General features: G+C 38.7%; 1 protein-coding gene across 1 annotated transcript in view; it reads right to left on the minus strand.

Annotated features, from left to right (window-relative positions):
• CPED1 (cadherin like and PC-esterase domain containing 1) overlaps positions 1–19,672 on the minus strand; it is a 325,934-nt gene that overhangs the window by 40,097 nt on the left and 266,165 nt on the right. The window contains exons 16-17 of the mRNA XM_008063879.2: positions 16,921–17,038; positions 10,361–10,497 (exon numbers count right to left, since the gene is read on the minus strand). Coding sequence (XP_008062070.1) covers positions 10,361–10,497; positions 16,921–17,038 — 255 coding nt within the window. The remainder of the gene's footprint in view (positions 1–10,360; positions 10,498–16,920; positions 17,039–19,672) is intronic.

The following is a 19,672-nucleotide window of genomic DNA, read 5'->3' on the forward strand; positions in this document are numbered from 1 at the left end:
GTGGGTCTCAAACCCACGGGCTCAGGCAATCCACTCACCTCAGCCTCCCAAAGGCACGGGATTAAAGGCTGAGCCACTGAGCCTGGCTATGAACACTATTTTCACTCAACAACATCGGTTTTTGCTCAGGGCAATTCATCTGCCTTGAAAATTTCTCCCTCTGCAACCCCACCTGTCAACCTCCAGACCCGATGTAAATGCTGCTCTATCAATGTGTCATTCAGTGCCCTAAGTCAGAATTATCTTCTGTTGTCTGTGATTTCATTATATTTTTACTTTCATTACAGATTTTACTAAAGCCTACATGAAATTACGGTCATTTGTGTCTGTATCTTTTTTCTCATTTTAAATCAAGAAGTATTTGAAGTCAAGGTCAATTTGTTTGTTTGTGTGTTTGTTTGAGTCGGGATCTCACTCTGTTGCCCAGGCTGGAGTGCAATGGCATGATCACGACTCACTGCAGCCTCAATCTCCTGGGCTCAGGTAATCCTTCTGCCTCAGCCTCCTGAGTAGCTGAGACTACAGGTGCACATGACCATGCCCAGCTAATTTTTTTTATTTTTGCAGAGACGAGGTTTCACTATATTGCCTAGCCTGGTCTTGAACTCCTGGGCCAAGTTATCCCCCGCCTTGACCTCCCAAAATGCCGAAATTACAGGCGTGAGCTATAGCGCCCAACCAAGGTCAATAGCTAATTCTAATTTCCCCCATAGTACCATGCATGCACTTTAAAAATATTTGGTGAATTGAAAGTCAAAGGGACTTTTGTTATAGACAATCCCTTCTAATGTCATGGGATAAAATTTAATTGGTTCTTCAATTTTTTTTCTCTTTCTTTTGAGATTCTTTGTTAGTCATGCACTTATTTTTAAACGTTGTTAATGTTTAAGTCATGCACTTGTTTTCTTCTGATTTTAGCAGCAGGCATTGCCATCATTTCTCAGCATTGCTGTATTTGTCCATCCACAGTGAGTTTATGTTTACCCTTTCCATGGTAAGTATATCTATGTAGGTGTGAAGAAATCTAGAAAGCATCTCAAATTTTCCCTCAGATCAAATACTGTTACAAAAAGCATTGTCAACCTGCACTGAAGCTATCAAGGCCCCAGTCACTATCCTCTCATTCTTGTTCCATTTGAGGCAATAACATTCCAGCATGATAAAATAGTTTGTGAAATAACTTGAATTTCTTTTTACCAGATTTGACCTGTGACTATTTCTGTTGGTTTTTCTGGCCCAGATTTTTGGAGAGGAACTTTGAATAACCAGAAAAGCTCTTAATTTCAGATACTAGCAGTAAATTCTGCTCTATTTTTATTAGTTTGCTAGGGTTGCCATAACAAAGTCTATAGAATGGGTGGTGTCAATAACTGAAATATATGTTCTCACATTTCTGGAGGTTAGAATTCCAAGATCATGGGGTCAGCAGGGTTGGTACCTTCTGAGGCCCTCTCTGGCTTGTAGGTGGTGGTCTTTTCTCTGTGACTTCACTGGCATTTCCTCTGTGTGTGTATATGTCCTGATCTCTTCTTTAAAGACCACAGTCATATTGGATTAGGTGGACTCCACACATATGAACTCATTTTGCCTTAATCAGCTCTTCAAAGGCTCTACTTCTAAATATAGGCTCATTCTGAGGTACTGGGAGTTAGAACTTCAAAATATAAATTGACAGAGGGGATACAATTCAGCTCATAATACTAGTAAAGGATCTTTGAGACCTAACCTTTTTTTTTTGGAGTTTGAGTCTCACTCTGTTGCCGAGGCTGGAGTGCAGTGTTATGCTCATGGCCACCCCAGCATCGACCTACTGGGCTCAGGCGATCCTTCCGCCTCAGCCTTCTAAGTAACCGGAACTACAAGCATAGGCTACCATGCCGGCTAATTCTTTTTTTTATTTATTGTGGAGACAAGATCTCACCAAGTTGCCTGGGCTGATCTCAAACCTGCAGACACAGGCAATCCACTCGCCTCGGCCTCCCAAAGTGCTGGGATTATAGACTGAGCCACTGAGCCCCCCTGAGATCTAACTTTTAAATGTGTTGGTTCAATAAACCCATGAGAGAAATAATGCTAATTATATTTGGGTTTCTGTAGCAACTTTATTGCAAAGATTATATTGCATTTTTCATTTATTTTATTTTATCCTATTCTATTTTATATTCGGGGGTAACATGTGCCAGTTTGCTACAGAGTCTGTCTGTGATGATGAAGGTGTGGCCTTCTATTGAACCCATCACTCACATAGTAAGCATGATGCCCAATAGGCAGTTTTTCAACCCTTGCCCCCTTCCTCCCTTCCCATTTTAGGAGTCCCCAGTGTCTGACATTTGCGTCTTTATGTTTGTTTCTATGCAATGTTAGCTCCCACTTATAAGTGAGAACATCTCTAATTTCATTGTCTGTTTCTGCATTATAAATTACATTTTTCTATTCAGTATATTCCTTTTCTGGTCCTCTGATGCAGTGAGGTGAGCCTGCCTTATTCGGGTGAACTCTGATGGAGAAGAGGAACAGAAACATCTGTGTTCTTGATGTGTCTTGAGAGGATGAATCTGAGATCATCAACTGGAGGCAAAGATGCATTTAGAAGAGTTGTACATCTCGTTTATTCTCACAACTTTGCATGCAGTGTGTGTGAGCCAACACAAATTATATAGGGGCTAGTATTTTTCTCATTTTTTTTCACACCATCATGGACCATTGGACCTAAAAGCACATCAAGAGCTTTAAGTTTATTTTAAAAATAGGCTTATTTTTAAAAACCATAAAATTGTTTAATTATATTTTCATTTCCAATCTCTGAACACTATAGTCCCTGTATAAGGTGAGATAGACTAGGTGCTATAACAGAGTCCCATAAACAAGTGATGGCTCAATACAACTGAAGTTTATTTCTTTCCCAGGAAACTAGTCCAAGTGGTTCCAGGTAGGTTTATGTGTTGGGGCACGGGCAGGGAGGTCATTTAGAGTTCCAGGATGATTAGATTATGCCTTCTCCAATTATGACTTCCAAGAACTCTTTGGACATTGACATCTGGCTGAGGGAAGGAGGAAAGAGCTGTCAGGTTTTCTATGGGCCAGCCCTGGAAACTGGACTATTGATTACATTCCCTTGGTTAGAACTCAGTCACATGACCACACACCTAATTTCAAGGGAGACTGAGATGTACAGTCAAGCTGTGTTCAGAAAGAAGAGAAACTGAGTTTGATGAACATTTAACTAGTCTCTATCCATTCTACAGGCTAAGTTTTTCTGGGAGAAAAACTAAGACCTAAATTTATATTTTTTACCTACGAATTAGCAAAAGTGGGAAATATATGGAAGGCTAAATTTATAATTTACATGACACATAAAATGACTTCTATTCTTGAGAAGCTGGTTTCTGGGGCAATAATATCCAAAAGTATTATTTATTGATATTTGGGAATTTTTAATTTAAATGTACAATGATATGATTTTAATCCATTTTATTTCATCATGAATGGAACTAACTTGACAATATTTAAACTTTTAAATATCTTAATCCATAACTTCCTTTTTCCACAGTCACCAAAAGCAGCCAGGGCATAGTTAGCAAATCAAGTTATAAACAAGGGAAAAAACAAGCATTGGTGGCTAGCTGGGTTGAGTCAATACAAAGGCAATAAACTGTCTGCACCTTGTTAGCTCCTCAGATTCTTCTGACCAGTTAAGGCAGGCAATGAATTGAGTACAAGTAGTATCAGTAGACAAGAAAAGATAAAAAATTAACCATTTCTCTCCTTCCTCTCTTTTCTTCCACATAGGTTCTATCTTCAATGTTTACAGAAGTGGGAGCATTTCTTTGGATCCAATAAAGTACACATAGATGTCAACATAAGACTCAGCCCAGCAGCTTACAGGAACCCACTGGAATCTTCTGAGAGGCGAAGTTATATAGGAGAGATGTGGGAGCTATTGTCCATGAATCTAGGTAATGCCTGCTTACTGGAGAGCTCTTGCACTGGTATAAAACAAGGAAATAAAAATGAGGTGAGGAGAAATCTTATTCATTACATTTGACCAGGGTCAAATGTAGCCCATATATTTAGAAAGTTCTACAGTGATTCTGATGAGTCCCAAGGCTGAAAACCACTGATCTCATAAGATAAACACCCACTTCTAAATGATGCAAGGAGTGGTTCAGCTGTAACACGAAGCTGAGACTCATCAGATGGCTAATGATATTTAGGTCATGATGAAAATCTAGCTCAACAAAGCATTTCTCTGTGAAATGTGATATAGTTATAATAAATGTTTTCCAATCATGCATTTTAATTAAACTGGCTATAGATGAGCAACCAAATTGCTGTTTGGGGTCAAAAACAAATGTAACGTGGACACTTAGGCAAATCATTCTCAGGCATTAGATGTGGCAAAAAAAAAAGTGAAAGAAAGCAACTATATAACATCACCTAGACAGATATTCTAGCTGCGTGGAAGAAAAGTATTTGCCTATATTGCCATTAGGTCTGGATTGTCGGTGTGTTTATTGAATGCTGAAGGAGGGCACTATGTGTAAGTCATCCTTTCCTGGGGAGAATGAGCTGCCTTCCTTCCTTTCATCCATCCCCCTCCCCCGTTTATTGAAACTGACAGGCAACAATGAATTATGTAACCATCATGGAATTCACATATTAGTCAAAACATATTATTATAAATTAGCCGCACTTCAAAAGTTTAAACACCTTTAAGTTCAAGACGCTACTTAACTAGAAAACATTACTTAAAATTTTCAGTTACATTTCCTGTTTTAACAGCTGAGTTTAAGCACTCTGCGTAAATATTGCCTTTTTATATTTCCCTTTCTTCATTGCACTCTTCTCTCAGATATTTTATGACTGGCTTAAATTCTGAACTGTTTTCCACTGACAAACAAAATAAGAACCTGTTTAATTCAGTTAGGTCAGGATCCTAAGTTTTTTTCAGTTGTTCATTTCTTTATCTATTTCTAAACTATTTTCTATATATTTCACATTGTGAGTACAACGTTATGCTCTGATAATTTTTCTAAATGTTCCATCCAGAGTTTATTAGGTGGGTCTTTATTTAGAAAAATGTGTGCAAGTATAATTGAATATACAGCTTGTTTTTTCTAAATTGATTTTGCTTTAATTCAGCACAATTATATATCACAAAACCTATACACAGATACAAAAACGTATAAATGAAATAAATCATATTTAGATAAATTTATAGTTTAAAGGCGTCCCACATTTACCTGCCCTCTCCTCACACACAGGTTTGCCATGGAAATAAGCCAGACAAATGCTCCGAGGAGAAAGCTGATTCCATCTTTCTGACCAAGATCGTCCTCCTCTTCACATTGCTCAACAAACGAATGAGCTATGAAAGTATGGTCCTGCTCACAACAAACAAATGAGCTATGAAAGTATGGTCCTGCTCACAAGCTAGTAAGTGTGGTCATGTTCCTGGTCAAAGTTACTAAACACTTGGACTCCTTTTCAAATCTCCACTGAGTTGTGTCTTGTTCCCTTCCTATGGGTAGGCTTGTATTTGCAAGTACAAGGGGGGGCCCCCAAAAACCGGAATTATCTTTTTTTTATTTTTATTTTTTGTGGAGGGCGGGTCCCTTGGAAGTACACTTGGAATTTGTTTCTCTAGATCAAACAGTTAACCAAAGTTTTTATCTGAATGTTTTAAGAAGGCAGCATCACGATTTGTGAACATAAATCCCGAGTTGTGGCAAACAGGTGACTTGTTCTTCCCCCATGACAACAGTGTTCAGCAGTTTTTGACCAAAAATGACCTGACCCCCTTGCCCCACCCTCCCTGTTCACTCAATTTCTCCCAGAGTGACTTTTTGTTTGTTTGTTTTCTTGGATGAAAAAATCTTCAAAGGGAAATATTTTGCCAGCGTGGGAGAGGTGAAACAAACACACAGAAATGACGGAAGCACTAAAAGATATCAAAATTGACAAGTTCAAAAGCTGTTTTGAGCAGTGAAAAAAGCATCTCAGTAAGTGTATTGAATCAAACGGAGAGAACTTTGAAGGTGACTGAAGTTTAAACATGTAAGAATAAATACACAATTTTTTAGAAATACATTCTGGGTTCTTTTGGGTCCTTCTTGCAATGTGTTTAAAAGATAAAATGTTTCTATTACATATTTATCTCATTTATAATTGTGATGCTTTGACATTTATTTGTTTTTGGAATGGATTGGTGATTATAGGAAATTCTATGTAGGATAAAAACTTATTTACCTTAGTAATGAAAGTTAAAAGTTGTAGGATCACCTTGTATATCTTTCTTATTCTCATGAAAAGTCAGAAATAGATGTATTGGGAAAATCTTTTGATCACCTACTTCTGTTCATAAATAGAACCTTCTTTAAAATAAGTGCTAGTCATGGTTATAATTGTGAATGTTTACATAATAATCTCTGTGTTGTGGTGTGTGAGTGTATGTACCTGTTTATTATCCCATGATCCTAAATACAAAATATCTTTCTCAGGCTTTTTGCATTTTCACTGTCTCTGCCCTAGTTCTAATTTATACAACTTTTTAAAACACAGACTTTTTAGATTAAAAAAATAATGCTCACACATTGTAAAAATGAAAATCATGCAGAAATATTTAAAAATATCTCTTCGTGCTTCACCAAGATGCTTTGCTACCTGAGTTGGCTTCATGGGCACGTGACATGGGTAGTCTTATAGGGTTCCATGCTTTGAAGTGTCTGGTATTCAGTTTATTGTCTTGAAACTTCATAATTTTTGAACAAAGGATTCTGCTCCTTTATTTTTTTTTGTACTCTACCCTTTTTTGACTCCCTTCCACCCATGTAATCACTGTCAGCTGTTTGCTACTTCTAGACACTTTCTGTGTACATAAACATGTCTGTATGGATGCCCTGGTTTTGCCATTCGTGGGACTATTCTTTACATAGTCTATATTTGTTTTGCCTCCTCAGTGATGCACATTGGAATGTTGCCATTACACAGCCTCTGCCTCTCTGGGGTCCGTACCTTTTTTCTCCTAGGTAGACGCCCATAGGACTGTAGGATGATCTTTCTAATTCTAGCTATATTACTCCTCTACTAAAAATAAACAAAACTTCCCTGTTGCATATAGAATAAATTAGCATCTTGGTAAGCAAATCAGACTTTTTGGTACCATTGGTTGTGTGCTGGCAAATTTGAGTTTCTGAGCATGCAGTTCTGAAGGACACCTCTCTCAGCTGGACAGCCAGCTAGCTCATGTCTGCTGAGGTCTCTTCATCTAAACGCAGACCTTTATTTTCGGATTTTGTCACATCCTGTCTTGCTGACAGTAAAGGAAAAATGATCTTTTTTTTTTACTTTGTAGAGTTGCTAATAATCAGCCTTAAAATTAGTAAAGACAAGTTGGGTGCAGTGGCTCACGCTTGTAATCCCAGCACTTTGGGAGGCCAAGGTGAGGGGAGTGCCTGAACTCAGGGGTTCAAGAACAGCCTGGGCAGCTTGGCGAAACCTCATCTCTACAGTAAATCAAAAAATTAGCTGGGCATGGTGGTGCATGCCTGCCATTCTGGCTACTTGGAAGGCTGAGGGAGAAGGATCACCTGAGCCCAGCAGGTCGAGGTTGTGGTGGCCATGAGTGTGCCCCTGCACTCCAACTTGGGTGACAGAGTGAGAGTCCAACTCAGAAAAAAAAAAAAAAGAGTAAAGATAGTGTTGTGGACTGAATGTTTATGTCCCCCTCCCAAATTCATGTGTTGAACTCTAATCCCCAATGTGATGCTATTGGGTGTTGGGGGCTTTGGGAGATCATCATGTTTAGATAAAGTCATGAGGTTGGAGCCCCATGATGGGTTTAGTGTCCTTATAAGAAGAGGAAGAGACTAAAGCTCTTTCTCTTTCTCTGCTCTGGGATGTCAAACAAGAAGGCAGCTAGCAGAAATCAGGGACCTGACCATACTGGTCCCCTGATCAGGGACTCCCCAGTCTCCAGAACTGTGAGAAAGAAAAGTCTGTTGTTTAAGTCATCTGGTGCATGGTATTTTATTATAGCAGCATGAGCTAAGACACAGAGAAGGCCTTTAGCTTTCTACAAAGTTGATTAATCTACCACAGAGGGTTATTTTACAGATGAAGAAAATAAGCCTAAGAAACAAGAAGTGTCATGTCCAAAGCCACAGAATTTCGTGATGAGTTTAAATGAACATCATCTGCTTTTCAGGTTAATTGACTGTGACAGCTTCTTGGAATTTTCCTGAACACTCTACATTCTGAGGTCAGAATGGTATTCTGAGTTTAGAGATGTCAGGCTGTTGCGGCAACAGCTATTGTCATTGTTCCCAGTGCAACAGTTCTAGCATGTGGAGGTTGGATTATCCAAGTTGGTGGTTAAAAAGGCCTGAGGAGTGGCCGTGCCCATACACATTGATCACCAGCAAATTTTCAATCTCTCTGAGCTTTTTAAGTAGAAAATAGATACAATATCTACTTCAACTAGGAATAAACAAGATTTCAATGTGTTCATTTATTGAACAAATATTTACTAAGTGACTATTCTATGTCAAAAATTGAGCTCAGTATTGAGGTTATGGAAGTGAATCGAATACCTTCCCTGCCCTCATGAAGTGTACAGTCTGGTGGGATTTAAACTGTCAGAAAGAAGCACAGTTCCTTATGAAGAATCAATGCTCAGTTGATAATACCAAGAGCAACATACATATCTAAATGATTAATTTCTTCCCTTCCCTTTGTAAAGTAATTAATACTGCTGTTTCGACTTAAGAGATATTCTCAATCATATAAATAGGAGCCCTTAAGTTGAAATCACCATGGAGAAGATGTCCACCTTCCTGCCCTGCCCTCACCTCTTGTCATTCTTCCTAAACTAGTTGCTAGTAAAACATGTGGCATACATTTCATCCAGTGCTTTTAAAAAAGTACGCATTATTAGAGTTTTGTAAAAATCAGTTTTTGACATCAGTCTTCCTGATGTGTGAGAGCTTACAAATAGTGTATAAGAAAATGTTCATCTAGTTAAAAAGCACTTTGAAAATCTGGTTAAAGGTTACTCACTTGATGTTACCCAAGCATCTCAATCTGTTCCCTTTTCGCATGTCTGTGAGTTCTGCTGGACTCTACCTAGTCAGAGCATGCCTAGCAAGAAGAAGCTGCATGTCCCAGAAATCAGCTTATAAGCCTCACTAAAGGAAAAACCAGCCCAATGAGATCCATGTGAGACCTGCCCAGGAATGTGGAAGAAGATCGGCGAGGTTAGTGTGTTAAAACAATACTGTGAGCTTGGAAAGCTCTAGAAGTGAGTCTTGCATGCAGGACTATTCGATATCTCGGGCTGAGCTACAGATGTCTGTCCTAACCGCAGTGTCTGCCAGAGCTGCAGTTGACAAGGCCAGCTGCTCCCAACTGCCAACTGTCTGTTGACATGGCAAACTCCTACCAGTTTGTGCTGAGAAAACAGCATGGACACGACTTTAATATCCTCCATCTGTCAAATAGACTTGTTTGGAGAACATTGAACATTTGAAGCCAGGATTGTGAACATCTACCAAGGAGGACCTCCAGAAAACCAGAATTTATATAAACAAAATTGCGTATTTATTCTTACATGTTTGAACGTCAGTCACCTTCAAAGTACTCTCCATTTGATGCAATATGCCTATCGAGATGTTCTTTCTACTGCTCAAAACAGTTTTTGAACCTGTCAATTTTGATGCCTTTTAGTGCTTCTGCCATTTTTTGTTTCACCTCTTCCACATCAGCAAAATGTTTCCCTTTGAGGACTTTTTTCATCCTAGGAAACTCCCAAAAAACATCATTTGGGGCAAGATTGGGTGGGGCCTAGAGGGTCATGCTGTTTTTGGTCAATAGGAAGGGTGGGGCCTAGAGGGTCATGCTGTTTTTGGTCAAAAATTGCTGAACACTATGCAAGGTGTGGACAGGTTGTTTATGTAAATCATCCATCACAAAATGGGCAAATGCATGAAAAGAGTCTCCCTCCCAAAAATAGTAAGTACAAATTCACTGAAGCCAAATGCAGTCTCTCACAACAACGCTAGCTAGTGCACTGATGTTGATGGGTTTCTAGAACACTTACCTAGCGGGGGAAGCCTGTACTACAAGAAGCCCACCCCCCAAAAGATAATTCCAGTTTTTTGGAGGCCCGTCCTCCAGAAAATAATTCTGGTTTTTGGAGGGGTCCCTCCTCATATACATGATTCAAAAAGCCGAACTGCATTCAGTTAGTTACCCTCTACAGAGTGGGAGAGCAGGCATGGTTCTAGTAGTTACAACTGTATGACTTTCTGTGCTGCAGGTAGCATACATGAAAAGCAGCTTCCCTCACGAACACAGAACATACCTTTCTTCCTCCCAGGCACTGCTGGAGTTGAGGCTTAGTTAGTACGCCATATTGGCAGTCATGGGGCTGCCAAGTTATTTCTCTCCAGTCACATGTCCTGTTGTCTGAACAACTAAGGCAAGGCACAATCCATTGACCTGGAACAGATGGCAAAACTTGCTTTAGTTCTGTTTCTACTGGTGAAATTATACTTTGCAAGTAATTTTAGGATTCAGTTAGCAAAGTTGCAATTGTATTTATCTTTTGCTACTTACAGACAGAAAGTAGGCCACAAGCTTTAGTAAATGTTTAAAAAATACATGAATATTCTCTGTGCATCTATCTTTCCTATTTTATTTATAAAGTAATATACATTCTAAATACTTCAACTTTTAGTGTGAGTGGATACATTAGTGATTTATTTAAAAAATATCAAGAAATCATTTTTTTCTTTTTCATCTATTCAAAATGAGGTATGAACATAGTACATTATACAAACAAATATTGGGTGGTTATTTCTCTTCTTGGTGGAGAAAACTATGATGTTTCCAATAATCACCTTCTCTACTCTAAATGTCTTCTTATGTTACTGGTATATTTTTTCCTTTCAAAATATTGAGTAACTAAATATTCCTAGCTATGTATTAAGTTAGAAAGGAAATAAATAAACAAAAACAATGTATTCATTCCAGCTCTGATTTGCGGAGCTGCTATCAAAGGTATCTGGTGTGATGAGTTGTAGTGGAAAAATCTACTTTTAGGGGATGAATATAGTACATTTTACATTTATTACTTCAGGGATGTCAGAATTGTGTGTGCGAGTATGTATGTGAAAATAACTCATAAATAAATAAAATACAAAAGGAGATATAATTTATGGCTGTTACTGATTGACCACAGAAAGAAAAAAAAAGTATAGATGCATAAAGATAAAGAAACTAGGAGAGAGAAAAGCAAATAGAAGGAAAAAGAGATGAGAAAATTATGAATTCCAAGTAAGGGAAGAAAACGTACCACAGAATCATTTTGGGGGTTGCAATGTCAACAGCAGCAAAATTGGCAAAACCTTCAAAGGTTATGTGGACTCATTTGTTTCTCTTAACATAATTTTTTTTGCTTGATTTTTGCATGCAATGAGGATTCCAGAAAACTGCCTTGTTGAGTGGCTATCCATCTAGTACTTTCTACACAATTTCAGGAATAGTGAATGACCCCCATTTGTCCACATGCCTTTCACCCTGTAGGAGGATTTTGACTTAAACTGATCTATCCTGTTAAGATATTAGGTGATATTTGTGTCAACATATCACAATAATTTTTTAAAGTGACTGTTCATAGCACCTCCAAAATTCCTAGGAACTCTAATATCATCTGCTTAACCGAGGCTCAGAAAGGATAACTTGCTCAAGATCCTCCAGCTAAGAGGTGGTTGAATCAGGCTTTGAGTGGGACAGTCAGCCTCAGCGTCCATGCTCTTAACTATGATGCTAAACCTCACAAATGTATAGTCAAGTGAGAGGGTTACAATTTATCCGTGTAAAATAATTATAGCATAATAACAGGTAACATGTAATTGTGTAAAAATGTCTGTGTGGTAGTGAAAGACCACACACACCTGGGCTCTACCACCAGTTAGCCCTATGGACCTCAATGTTGACTGCATGTTAGAGTCACCTGGAAAGATGTTTAAAATCCTAGTGTCGGGATTGTACCAGACTGATGAAATCAGAATCACTGGTGATGGGACTCAGGCATCTTTTTTTGTTTGATTTTAAGACAAGGTCTTGTTCTGCTACCCAGGCTGGAGTGCAGTGGTGCGATTGTAGCTCACTGCAGTCTCAAACTTCTGGGTTCAAGTGATCCTTCCTCAACCTCCCAAGTAGCTGGGACTACAGGTGTGAGCCACCACACCCAGCATGGTATTAATATTTTTTAATGCTTCTCAGTAACTCCAAAAGATAATTTCAGTCACCCAGGTTGAGACCTACTGTTCAAACTGGACAAATTACCTAATCTTTTAAAATTAAATTTATTTCTTTATAAGGAAACTAAGTATAGCACCTGCCATAGGACCTGATCCTTAACAGTTGTATATATTTTATGTATTACCCCACCTCCACCCCAGGTAAGTAAGCCACAGTAGTTTAGAATAAAGAGAGAGTCAAGGAGATCAGAATTTTCCAATTATCTTTCATAATTTCTCTGTGTTTTCATTCAGAATATATTTCGCTTTCTAATGGCTATTTTGCCCTGGCATGCATGGTTAACAATAACCAACCTACTTCACATCTTTTGTTGGCTCCTTCTAATATTATTTGACTTAGACACTGAGGCTTTCCTTCACAGAGGTTCACACTGAGTGGGTAGATAGCATCACTTTGGATGAAATTGGAAAGAGCCTTATAGCTCCCCCTTTTTCTACCCTCTTGTTTCACAGAAGAGGCAGACTGAGGCTTGAAGAGTTAAGTCACAAAAGTGAGGTCATGTTGTTAATGACAGGGCTGGCCAAGAACTGAGGTCTCTGAGTTTCCATGATCCTTTTATCATGTCAGGTTAGGTCAGCACAAAATCATCAGTTGAAAATGAAATACAGCCCAACAGCCTCTTGGTAGCACTTACAAGAAAACCCACAAAGCTGGTTGTTATAATGAATTTATCTTTATTTTAAAAAGCTGAATTTACTCAGTGGGCTTGTGTGTTGACAGAGACTATGTTCAAACAAAGACTGTTAATTTTCTTTCTAATAGGACGATGGTATGTTGAGGGCATAAATGTGTCTCTGCTAATGAGATTATATTTAACAGTCTTTTGAAGAGCCAAGTTTTCATCAGCTCACTGAGTATCTAAGAGCACATGCATCACACCCCCACTCCAGACACTCTCTAACCCCCAACCTTGCTGACAGCTAATTTTTGTACAAACTGAGGCCCTTCCTTGGCCACTTTTTGCTAAGGATGAAGAAAAAAGTGACTGATTGCATGCACAAAGATTCAAATATGGCTGCAATTAAAATCATGGGCATAAAATCGCATGCATATAAGGAGACCTGAGAGAGTCACCGAAAACTTAGCCCCAATGGTTCATATGACTCTGTATTTATACAGTCATAACTCTTTGCATTTTTGTATTGATTAACAATGCCTTTTATTTAGTGTGAGTTAGTAATTCTACTTAAAATAGGCATCTGTATAACATCTGTGGATCTGGAGTTCTTGACATTTTAAATGATACCTGCTGTTAACTAAAATTGTCAAAGGAACAGGCTATAAATTCCGTGTTATATATTTGAACACTGAATAAACCAAAGCTATGATTTGTGAAATATGTATGTTTTAGGGAATAACATTCTGAGGAAGTGAACGTTGGGGGGGGGGAGTTATTTGATAGAATTATAATTCTATATTTAACGCAAGTTAAGATTTCAGCCATTTAAATGAATCAGATTGGGTGATATAATGGAGAAAAAAAGTTCAACGCTGATTTAGGGGCAGGGTGAGATACAAAGTCACGTAAATGTTAGCATTAATTTCTGGCTCTATAATGTTATAATCTAAAGTGGTTATTTAAGAATTTAAAAATGCATCTGTGTTTTCAGTATTACAAATGTTTAAGAGTAAATTGCCATATTTTCTTGCTGAGAATATGACATAATAAAATATTTTAATTGTTTGCATGTCATAAAATGCAATCTGAACTATTTTCTTTGAAGTTAATTCTCATTCAATGATCACCGTATAAATTTCTTCCTTTTCCAAAATAGAACAATTCTTTTTCTTTCTTAAGAATCAAATTTAATTCTAGGTGGTATCTTATGGTTAAATTATATCTTACAGGTTAGAAATGAATTTAAAGGATCCAGTTTTGCCAAATCACTGTAATATGCCATTAAAATAAGATTTTGAATCAGTCTGTGTTTGCTATGTAAGTGAAACCCAAAGTTCCTCAATGAATTTCCTTCCAATGTTGCCTCCTTTCCATAGGAGGGGATCCTGCTATAAGGAAGGAAATCATCTATGGCAGCAAACAATACCTTCCTGCCAACTGCTATCCGCCCTCACTCATAAGCTTTGAGTCTTTGGGCTTTTAGGAGCTTAAGCGTGGAACAGATGGTTGTGGTGATCGCACCCTAGATGTTTACAGTCTTCTGTGGAATGGAGGAGAGTTTGGATCTTGGTTTTAGTTCAGCAACCATTTTAAAATCGTATATTAGAAAATAGAAAACGTATAAGGGGCCATCTGTGCTTTGGAGCAACATAATGCAGGGAAGCCATCAGAAAAAACATGTTGCTCATGCATCCTCATGTATTAGTATGTGTACACTGTTATATATGTACAGATACTCCTATGTTTATGTATTATGTCTGCTATAAAACATAAAAATAAACATTTTTAGATAAAATTAAATACACATACATTTCAGTCTTTACTGGTTTCACCCTATGGATGGCCTTGTATTGCTTCCTTCCCTTGCTAGGGTACATTATTTCACTTTGGAGACCAATGATCAGAGAAAGATATAAATACTTTGGGCCTGGCACAGTGGCTCATGCCTATAATCCTAGAGTTTTGGGAGACTGAGGCCGGAGGGCAGCCTGAGGCCAGAAGTTTGAGACCAGTCTAGGAAACATAGCAAGACTTTGTCTCTACAAAATATATAAAAATTAGCCAGGTGTGGTGGTAAGTGCCTGTAGTCCCACCTATTCAGGAGGATAAGGTGGGAGGATCACCTGATCCTGGGAGGTCAAGATGCAATGAACTATGATTGTGCCACTGCATTTCATCCTGGGTGAGAGAACAAGACTCTGCCTTTAAAAGGAAAGAGAGAGAAGAAGGGAGGGAGGGAAGGGAAGAGAAGAGAAGGGAAGGGAACAGAAGGGAAGGGAAGGAAAGAAAATCCTTTCAACATATTGTGGTGCTATTGCAGAGAGGTGTCCAGGATGCTCTAGAAACACAAAGGAGAAGCTAAACTGAGAATTCGGTGGTAAAGAAAGGCTGCCTAGAGAGGACAATGCAGTATCAGGAGAAGGTAGGAAAATACAGGAAGACAATGTGTAGGCATAGGGGACAGCGTAGTCAAAACCCAGGGCAGGAAGAGGCCAGATTACAGAGGCCTTGAAGTGTCAGGCTAAGGGACACAGACTGGATTCATGAGTCAGTCTGAGGAGCTTCTCCAAGGGAACCAAGTACAAGAAGGCGGCTGTTCCATAGCATCCTCTCCTATCAGGTCCGGGCATGGAGAAAGCATCATAGTAGAGTCTGGCATAAGTGCACATTTAAGAGACAGAACAAATGATCACTTCTCAAAGAATCTCAGTAATGTATTCTGGACTTTGTGTTGAAGAACTTTTGACTTGGTGCAGTAGGAGGAATAGAATTAAATTGTTTTATGATTCTCATAAGTTGTCATCTTGTGAAAAATATTTAACTGTACATACCCATCAGTGTCTCCTTTGCATGAAAGAGTATGTATCTCATTTAGCAGAGAGTCACAAATCACACCACCTGACACACCATAATGGGTAAATCCCTTCCTATGCACCGACTGTAATTCATTATTTAGAACACATGTTCAAGAACGGGGCCATGCCCACGTATGTTAAGTGTGCGTGCCAAATTGCAATTTGTCCTGCCCATTTGGGAAACGCATTTTCCATTCAAACTGTGGTGTGAAGTTCATGGCAAGGGTAGAAAAGCTCTTGAGTGTTTTCTCAGACTTCTTAAATGAAGGGAGATCTGGGGTCAGGAGGACAGAGCAGTGACCAGGAAGCTTGCAGAAGCTCTCCCTGTTCTTCTAATCACTTTGAAGGCATTTTTTAGTCCCAGCTTTGACCTGACCCCACTATCTCCATTGAAAGAAGATTGCTGGGAAAAGAGAGAAACAAAGAATGAGGAATGTGGCACAAAAGAAGTGTCTTATTCCAGGTCTTCTCAAGGCTTAGGCAGAATTTAACACTGGAATTTAAATTTGACATCACAGTTTTTCTGTCACTATTAATAATCAGTATATGGAGAATGTTAGTGATCATTCTCAAAGATTTCTTTTAAATTAAAGGAAATTATTTAAAAGAACTTTTATCCTTTACAGGTCTTTGGGTTCATAACAGATATTTATATTCTACCTACCATGTACAAATTATAGCGCCAAGATAATTAATAAAATGCAAACAAGTCAGACTTTCTTCCCTCATGAAGTTGGCATACTGGGAGACAGATGATTGAACAATTACACAATCATTTAAATTATTGTGGTAGTTGCTATGGAAGAAGAATATAGAGTGTTATGAAATATATAATAAGAAAACAATTCAAAGGCCTAAGGAAGATTCTCTGGCTGAAGTGAGACTTTTGAACTGAGATCGATAGATGAGTATGGATTAACTAGGCAGAGAGAGGAGACAAAATAGAATTTGATTAAAGCATTTCAAATATTAAGACAATGCATTTGCATTAATTATATGTGTTGTACTTCATAGTCATTAAAAAATAATGTCCTTGATTTTTTTGTACAAGAATAACTTAAATAAGCGTATACTTTTCTAAATTAAATTTTTTAGAGAAATAATATCCAATGGGATAGTCACCTTTCATGTCCCCAGATGGACACCTTTTTAGTTCAGACTGTGAAATGGCTTCAATGTAGTCAGAAGAAATAGGCTGTAATCCACAGGTTTCCTCTGGGTGAATCACCAAACCACAATCCTGCATTAAAATAATAATATTAGTTGTCATAGTAACTAACCTGGCCCATAGTAACAAAATATGAAAAGTAAGATTTTCTGTGCCAAATAATCTTTATGGATAAAAGGGAGGAACTATTGTTTATCCTTTGGCAATTGACTTATCAATAGTTGTTTGTGCTAAAAGTAGCTACTTTCATTAGTAGGGCTAAAGGAGGTAAATAATTACACAGTCAAAAAGAAGGACAAAATTATGAATTTTGCAGCAACTTGGATGAACTTAGAGTCTATAATACTGAGCGATCTATCACAGAAACAAAGAACTGAATACCACATACTCTCACTCATAAGCGGACCTTAGCAATTATCATAATACTATAAGAAAGGGATTGGCAGTAGTTGGAAATGGCCGGGCCGGGGCGGGGGGGCGGGGAGGAGGGATCGGTAGCAGTGGGAAACTGCCAGGCGACGGGGGCACACATTATCAACAAGGGTGCCTACATAATGAACATTTGTATACCTAACCCTGAATTGTACCCCACATTTTCAAAATAAAAAGTTAAAACAAAGAAATTCTAATGATAATTTAATCTTTTTTGACATTGATATTCATTTCATTGCTCTGTCAATTAAAAAAAAGAGGCAAATTTTACTTCAAAACTGCCGATCATTAAAAATAACACATGCACTGGGCTCGGTGGCTCAGCCCGCAATCCCGCACCTTTGGGAGGCTGAGGTGAGTGGATTGCCTGAGCCCCCGGGTTCGAGACCCTCCTGGGCAGCGAGACCTCATCTCTACAATAAATCAAAAAATCAGCCGGGCATGGTAGCGCGCGCCTGTAATTCCAGCTACTCGGAAGGCTGAGGTGGAAGGATCGCCGGAGTCCAGCAGGTCGAAGCTGCGGTGGCCGGGAGCGGCCCCTGCACTCCAGTCTGGGTGACAGAGTGAGACTTCAACTCAAAAACAAAACAAAACAAAACAAAACAAAACAAAACCACACGCTATATAGAGGACAATATATCAAGTAGAAAAGACAATTAATGTCAGAAGGGAAGTATTTGGGGGAGATTTAACAGATGAATTTCATTTCAACAAATTTTTATTAAGAACCCATGATATGCCAGAAATGGAATTAGATGTGTTTTATTTAAAATTCGTTCATATATTTATAAGCATAGGCAACATCTCACAGCACTGAATGTCATTATGGAAGCATACTCTGCACTAAGCAACATCTTCTCTCCTAAAAGTGGGGTAGTGAAGAACAGTGTTGGCTCTCTGACATGTCTCTCTCCTCTGCCGCAGCCACTGAGTTGCACCTGCAGGTTGGACCACCCTCATTTTCTCTTAGCTTATTCTGCAAAGCTATTGACCCCTGAATCAGTCCTGTGTCCCCCCCATCCCACATCACCTGGTTCTACTGTCACCTTTATCATTGGGTTCTCTCGGTTTGTCACAATTTAGCACATGTAAAAACACCATCATCTCTGTCGGAATTGCTGTCCCCCTCATTTTGCACGGAGAGCATCTTTTTGTGTTTTAGGTCTTGGCAAGTTCTTCCTGAAACTCTAGCATAAATGTGTATTCTTAATTTTTGTTTTGATCAGCACTTCGTGTGTTTCCTTTATGCTCCTCACCATTTGGTAATTGTTTATCATCTGTCTGGGTCTTTTCTCATAAATGGAATGTTTCATAGAAGCAAATAATTATTTTGCTCATATATATACCCAGTGCCGGCTATACAGTGAACAGTAAATATTCGTTGAGTACAGTAAATGATAAGCAGAAAAGGTTAGACTTTATTGCTTCCCTCGTTATATCAGAAATTCTCAACAATAGAAATAATTGGTTTGACCTCTTTGTTGTCCCGTAACCCTGCCTCTAATCAACACCTTTACTTATTTATTTATTTATGTGTGTATTTATTTATTTAGAGTCGGCTTCTCACTCAGTCTCCCAGGCTAGAGTGCCATAGCACCATGGCTACTGCAGCCTAGACCTGCTGGAGTCAGCCTGTAATCCCAGCACTTTGGGAGGCTGAGGCAAGTGGATTGCCTGAGTCTGTGGGTTCGAGACCAGCCCCAGCAACTTGGTGAGACCTTGTCTCTATAATAAACCAAAAATTAACTGGGCATGGTAGCACGTGCCTGTAATTCCGGCTACTTGGAAGGCTGAGGAATGATTGCTGGAGCCCAGCAGGTCAACGATGGGGTGGATATTTGTTGGAATATATATATATGTGTGTGATATCTATCTAGTCATTTATTTTTGGTGAAGACTGGATCTTTTATAAGGCTAGAAAAAAAGTCACTATTCATCTGTCAGATTGAAAAAAGTTTACAGCAAATGTTAGAGCAAAAGAAACAATTACCCTTAGAAATTGCTGATGGAGCTGCAAATTAGTTCATCTGTTTTGTAGGGTAGCTTATACTAAAATTAAAAATCAAGTTCAGGCATGGTGGCTTACAAGATGGAAAGATTGCTTGAGGCCAGGAGTTTGAGACCAGCTTAGGCAACATAGCAAGATCTCATCTCTCTAAAAATTTTAAAAATTTAAAAAAATTAGTTAGTCATGGTGGTGCATGCTGGTGTTCCTGCTACTCGGGAGGCTGTGGTGGAAGGATAGACTGAGCCCAGGAAGGTGAGGCTGCGGTG

This window comes from Carlito syrichta, unplaced genomic scaffold (genome assembly GCF_000164805.1).
Source record: "Carlito syrichta isolate Samal-C Ts95f unplaced genomic scaffold, Tarsius_syrichta-2.0.1 Scaffold307112, whole genome shotgun sequence".
NCBI lineage: Eukaryota > Metazoa > Chordata > Mammalia > Primates > Tarsiidae > Carlito > Carlito syrichta.